A 7,500-nucleotide genomic window follows, 5' to 3' on the forward strand; every position below is an offset into this window, starting at 1 on the left:
CGAACCGCTGTGAGCAAGAGACAGTCAGTACTGCCAGCAAAGATTTTGAGTATAGTGACTAAAGTAGAGCAATTATCATGGCAGAGTCATAGCTAAGGTCATAGCTAAGGTATGCTAAGGTATGCTAGGTAACCCAGCTACCCTAACTATCTAACTCTAGTTTAGGGTGCTACTTTAACAGTGGGCAGTTGCTATTGTGTGTTAATATGAATGAATTAACTCTAGTTTAGGGTGCTACTTTAACAGTGGGCAGTTGCTATTGTGTGTTAATATGAATGAATTAACTCTAGTTTAGGGTGCTATTTTAAAAGTGGGCAGTTGCTATTGTGTGTTAATATGAACTAATTAACTCTAGTTTAGGGTGCTATTTTAACAGTGGGCAGTTACTAGGGTGTGTTAATATGAACTAATTAACTCTAGTTTAGGGTGCTATTTTAACAGTGGGCAGTTACTAGGGTGTGTTAATATGAATGAATTAACTCTAGTTTAGGGTGCTATTTTAACAGTGGGCAGTTGCTATTGTGTGTTAATATGAACTAATTAACTCTAGTTTAGGGTGCTATTTTAACAGTGGGCAGTTGCTAGGGTGTGTTAATATGAACTAATTAGCTCTAGTTCAGGGTGCTATTTTAACAGTGGGCAGTTACTATTGTGTGTTAATATGAATGAATTAACTCTAGTTTAGGGTGCTATTTTAACAGTGGGCACTTGCTAGGGTGTGTTAATATGAACTAATTAACTCTAGTTCAGGGTGCTATTTTAACAGTGGGCAGTTGCTAGGGTGTGTTAATATGAACTAATTAACTCTAGTTCAGGGTGCTATTTTAACAGTGGGCAGTTGCTAGGGTGTGTTAATATGAACTAATTAACTCTAGTTCAGGGTGCTATTTTAACAGTGGGCAGTTGCTAGGGTGTGTTAATATGAACTAATTAACTCTAGTTTAGGGTGCTATTTTAACAGTGCACAGTTGCTAGGGTGTGTTAATATGAATGAATTAACTCTAGTTTAGGGTGCTATTTTAACAGTGGGCAGTTGCTAGGGTGTGTTAATATGAACTAATTAGCTCTAGTTTAGGGTGCTATTTTAACAGTGGGCAGTTGCTAGGGTGTGTTAATATGAATGAATTAACTCTAGTTTAGGGTGCTATTTTAACAGTGGGCAGTTGCTAGGGTGTGTTAATATGAACTAATTAACTCTAGTTTAGGGTGCTATTTTAACAGTGGGCAGTTACTATTGTGTGTTAATATGAACTAATTAGCTGATAAGTTAAACTTCTGCATTTTGGTGACCAAGCAGTGAAGCTGCAGGCCCTCTTCAGATCTCTACCATTTCCTGTTTTTTATAAGCTACATTGAAGGGACTGTAGTTACCTCAGCTAGATAACTAGCTATTATTTCATGCAAATGTTTATTTAAACCATTCAAGGTGACCTCAAACAGTAGCGGATGATGTTAAATGGCTTCACATAGACATTAAACAATCCTGAGAGAAATAATAGGACATCGATGGGGCAAGGGCTTACTCTGATACCAATGCAGTTAATGAAGGGAGAGAAGTCCCCCCTCCCCTTGCCCTTCTCGAAGACGGGAATGTTGTAGCTCTTATTCCCACTTGAGCCGTGGCAGAAGATTGTCGTCAAATGATTCTAGGTCGCCAGGGGATAGATTAACGGTCCGACTTTGCCGTATCAAACGACATTGGCTCCCATTCCCACACGGCGCCAGTACGGTTAATTAGCATCATAATAAACGGCTTTCAACGTGAGTGGGAATTGTGCAACCGCTGTGGGTTTCATTTTACAGTGACCAACAGTTCCGCTCTCGAGGCGAAAGCGAAAGTTAATCATTGCGGATACAGGCAGCTTCCAGTTCAAAGCCAGAAGATGGTGAGATGGGCTTGAGGTTAAGCACATGAGACATAAGAGGAACCGTTGAGCATGCCTGGCCTGCTAACATGCTAATAGGGGCACAGTCACTGGTTAATCTTGGTAGGTCTTTTAATCAGGTAGGAGGCTAGTTAAGCTAATCATGGTCTGATCCAACTCTCTCATGTGCTGCCTGGATTTAAAATGTCTTACTACAATAATGAGCTGACCTGTCTATGCCTTTGTGAGACACAACAACTCAGCTGTCAGAGGAAGTACAGTTGCAGCGTAGTTTCACTGATTATATCAGTGATTTCTCACAGCCCAAGCACCAGACATAACCGCTAACAACAACATGGTCATGGGTTCCATTTCTGAAGAGCACATTGGTCAATAAAAGGTTTGCCCTATTTATGCTTCAGCCAATCAAATTACACCCCTCCCCTCCCGTGCTCCTGAAATTGTTTATGGCTCGATCCAAGCCACTATTGTTTGTTTACCGTTTACAACGCCAGGACTGTCGACCACTGAATCATTTTTTTTGGAGCGCCCACACTGAACAGACAGCTAGAAGACCGAGATGAGCAATTTACTGACTTAGACAAAAAGTGTACTGGATTAGAATAGCAGACTGCATCTTTAAGTGTCTTTGGATGAAGATGCCAACCAAATGAATAAGTGCAAATGTGAGTGATGTGTAGCTGGGAGAGGGGGTTGGGACTTACCTGTAGGGAGAAGGTGAGCTCCAGGTCTGTCTCCATCAGACCGCTCGGGGGGAGCATGTACTCATTTGACCTCAAGACTCGCTTGGAACCCTGTAGAGAGAGAACACATGGTTACTCAGATCTGCCTGGACCAATTCAGTCCAATTTGATTCAATTCAACTCAATTCAATTCCGTTGATGCAGTGGTGCTGGAGCACTATTACAATAATTGCAGAAACGTCAAGTTCCTTCTAAATAAGCTGGTATTCAACACACACACACACACACACACACACACACACACACACCACACACACACACACACACACCCACCACACAACAAACTGTGACATATCATCATGAGACATATCACACACACACACACACACACACACACACATACACAACAAACTGTGACATATCATCATGAGACATATCACACACACACACACACACACACACACACAAACACACACACACAAGCACATAATTCAATTCAGTATAACCGTATTTATTTATGCTGTTCCATTCCCAGTGAGTCCTATGCGAGGGAGCTTTAGGAAAGCCAAAGCCTAAAGCCCCAGGAGGAGAGCACACAGGAGACAGGCAGCAGAAGTGGTGGGCTGTCAGCCCCGTCCCCTCACAGTGGCCTATTAAGGCAGCCATTAAGGCAGCCATTAAGGCAGCCAGAGAGCTCCACTACCCTTGGCACTGTCACCGCCATGAACTGAGACAGTACACATGCACACGCACACACACACTCACACATATGCACACATACACACACTCACACTCACACACAGACGCAGACGCACAACACGCACACACACACTGCACACAAACACACACTCACACACAGACGCAGACGCGCACACGCGCACACACACACACACACACACACACACACAGCTTGCACTGAAGACACAACAATAGCGTGGCCGACGAATATTAGGTTAAAAAATACAAAATGTGACCGTGACGTCCGGTGTAAACCATCTGAATACAGATACAGAGACGGATAATATTGTTGGTTGAACAGATATAGATGCACAGATAATGACGCTGCTGTGCACCTCTTGTACACACACAAACACACACTAATTCCCAGAAGCATGCATGAATACAAACACACACACACGCGCAAACACAAACACACCCACACTACAGGGACCTAAGCCATATACAACCAAGCCACACAGGGACTGCAAAGGAGAGACAGGCTGGCAGCTTACAGATGAGTTGAGCCACCAGGGAGGAGAAACACACACACACACACACACACACACACTCACTTCCCCATAGAAACGAGTAGAATCCACATGCGTGATGATTTATTAACACCATCAACTAATTATTCCAGTTCCACCACATAACTTAAAGTAATGTAAAACTTAGGGGTGGGGGAAAAAATCGATTTTTCGATTTCTCTCGATTCTCTCTAGAACGATTCTGTCTCGATTCAGAAAAGTTCATAATCGATTTTTTAATAAAATTAAAAAAAAAAAAAAAAATTAATATATATATATATTTTTTTTTTTACACATTTATTTTGTGTTGAAATGCAAGCTGCATCGACTATTGCATTGTTCATAGAAAGTCATAATTGTGACAAGGACACACTTTTTCTCTAATAAAAAAATAGATCTGTTGATTTTCTTTAATTATCAAACACAAAGTAGGAAGTGATTTGAGACTCTGAGTAGCAAACTCAAATGTTTTAAAAATCGAGATGCATCGATAATCGTTTTATCGGTTTAGAATTGATAATCGATAATCGGTTTAGAATCGAGAATCGGTTTAGAATCAAATCGTTGACCTCTGAATCGGAATCGAATCGAATCGTGAGGTGCCAAGAGATTCCCACCCCTAGTAAAACTAGCAGAGGGAGTTTAAAGACGAGCATACATTGTTTCGCGAAGAGAGGCTGAAGGGGACCAATGGTGCGGGTCCTTTTACAGGGGCCACACACACACACACACACACACACACACACACACACAGACAGACACACAGACACACAGACACACACACACACACACACACACACACAGGGGCTATAACACCCAAGAGCAGGAATAAATGAGTCCAAAGTGACAAATTAAGAAAGGGTCAACGGTCACATACCCAACATACTAGAAACCAGACGGCCAAAATGGACGTCCTAGACCAGACCTCGATGACAACATGGGAACGACTGCTAAATGCACTCAATCCCAGTCGTCTTTAATTAAATATTTAACAGACCTGTCAGAGGTTGTTTATTTCCTTCGATGATTCTACGGCCCCAAAGTGGTTTTATAAGTAGGCCAAAATATTGTTGTATATTGGGTATTTGCGAAGGCAGTTCATGACTTAAACATTTCAACAAAAAGACGCTCGCAAAAGTGCAGTCAAAACTGAGCAACTTCATGTCCACGCCTCAGGTGATTCACACATTCACACACACAGACACACACCCACACCAGCACACACACACACACACACACACACACACACACACACACACACACACACACACCAGCACACAGTCACATAAATCAATACAACAAACACACACACAGACACAGGGCCTGAAACTCTCTCAATGTGCAGGCTTTGAAGGCAGTCAAACAACTTTAGGCTAGTCACAGTTTGAGAGATTAACCGACGCTGACAAACTGGACTGGTTCCCCCCTCAGCTGTATACAGACCTTGCTGTCTCAGATACTCACAGGAGTTTTGCATATAACAAAACGAATAAAGCCTTCGAAAAACTGACTTACACACACACACACACACACACACACACACACACACACACACATCCAAACACTTTTTTTCTCTCTCTCTCCTTTTCTCTCTCTCCTTTCCTCTCTCTCTTCTCTCATCCTCTCTGAACGACTTCCCGTTGAAACTAAATCTCGACTTTCTTGTTCTTTCAGGTCCTTTAATGTTCTGGGCTCTGACACCACATCCATGAGGGAGAAAGGATGAAGCCTGGAGAGACGCATCACAACAGAAGGCCATTTGGCCACACACACACACACGCACGCACACACGCACGCACGCACGCATGCACGCACGCACACACACACACGCACGCACACACACACACACAGATATGCTCATAGTCGCACACAAACACATGCTTATGCACACACACACACACACACACTCAGAGCTGGTTGCATGGACTCCTACCAATCCAGCCTTCAGAGAGGAATTCACTGAGTCAAGCAAACAGAATGAGAGGAGGAGAAGGAACAACAGGATGAGATGAGGAGGAGAGAGGAGGAGAAGGAACACCAAGAGGAGATGAGGAGGAGAGAGGAGGAGAAGGAACAACAGAATGAGATGAGGAGGAGAGAGGAGGAGAAGGAACAACCGAATGAGATGAGGAGGAGAGAGGAGGAGAAGGAACAACAGAATGAGATGAGGAGGAGAGAGGAGGAGAGAGGAGATAAAGATGCTGGACGTGATGTTCTGCCTTCAAGGAAACAGCTGCCATCCTTTGCTCTAAATCTCGGTCTTTCTCTTCTCTCTCTGTCACTTTTAAGTCAATCTCTCTCTCTCTCTCTCTCCCTTTCTCTCTCTCCGTCACTCTAAGACCCCCCTCTCTCTCCGTCACTTTTAGGTCCATCTCTCTCTCTCTCTCTCCTTCACTCTAAGTCCCCCCCTCTCTCTCTCTCTCTCTCTCTCTCTCTGTCACTCTGTTTGTCCCCCCTCTCTCTTTCTCTCTCCGTCACTCTAAGTGCCCCTCCTCACTCTTTCCTTTCCCTGACTGTAAGGCAGTTTTGTCAGCGTCTCATAAAACATTCAGTTCTATCCAAAGCAGTCACCATGAGAGTGCAAAAATGCCGACCTCCAATGACTGTAATGTAGATCTACACGCAACATAAAACTACATCACACACACTCTGTATCTCGCATAAATTCTCACACCCACACATACACACACTGACGTAAAAAAAATCTACTTTGCATTAACTTGCTTTACACGTACTTTACACGTCTGGCATCTAAACTCATAAATCACTTGTCTGCCGGATGCCTCTAGCGAATCGAGCAGGCGTTCAGAGAACGGCAGTTTGTTTAACGGTGCCGTCACATTTGTTTCGCAGTGTTCTACTCGGCATGATGTAGTCTGGCGGGGATAGACGTGACTTTAGATGACAGCTCACCAAAAACACTGGACTGACGGCACTATGTGGCCTACCCCTACCGACTTTCACCTCTAGCCAGCCATCATTTCCACATCTCCCTCTCCCGTCAGCTAAAGCCTTTCTTTCCTCCTTCATAAAGTCTTTAAGTAGGTCTAGAAATGTCCAATGCCATTAATGAGTCCATTTAGTCCAGATACTACTATGTTACATATCGTTGTTGGTGGACGGAAACCTAGCATGTCCAAAACCGTTACTTTTCAGGAAATGGAATTTTTTTTTTTTTTTAAACCTGTGTTTGTAAACAAAGAAAAAAAAGAATATCTCGTTGTGAGAGTCGGTACTGTGTCTATATATATGATCAGATACTTGTCATTGTGTCATTATAGATATATTACCCAAATTAAGCTTAAAGGTAGTTACAAGGTTTTTGACCAGCGAATGTTGAATGGTTATACATCATATGTTAATATTTATCTAGCGCGAACGAATGGGTGTGGTGTGGTAAAGAATGCCGTAGTACAATGCAGTGCTACAGGCACAGTCATTGTATATAGACCTCCGGCGGTGATTAAAAACCAGACGATTTTGCTGGCTGCCAATCTTGACGCTCTGTCTGACAGCGAGGCCGGAGGGAGGATACCCATGATACTGCTAAACAGAGAGAACGAGAGTTGGAGGGAGAGAGAGAGTGAGAAGAAGGGAGAAGGAGACAAAATGATGGATGGAGACAGAGACAGGGGTCAGGAGAGAGAAAAACAAAGAGGGAGCGAAGGATACAAAAATGAAAAG

The 7,500-nt window shown here is 43.3% G+C and overlaps 1 protein-coding gene across 1 annotated transcript in view; it reads right to left on the reverse strand.

Annotated features, from left to right (window-relative positions):
• Positions 1 to 7,500, reverse strand: part of LOC105909908 (phosphofurin acidic cluster sorting protein 2-like) — a 93,498-nt gene that overhangs the window by 47,587 nt on the left and 38,411 nt on the right. Inside the window, 1 exon segment of the mRNA XM_042703420.1 lies at positions 2,591 to 2,680. Within this exon segment, the coding sequence (XP_042559354.1) occupies positions 2,591 to 2,680 (90 nt within the window).

The sequence above is a fragment of the Clupea harengus genome, chromosome 24 (genome assembly GCF_900700415.2).
Source record: "Clupea harengus chromosome 24, Ch_v2.0.2, whole genome shotgun sequence".
NCBI lineage: Eukaryota > Metazoa > Chordata > Actinopteri > Clupeiformes > Clupeidae > Clupea > Clupea harengus.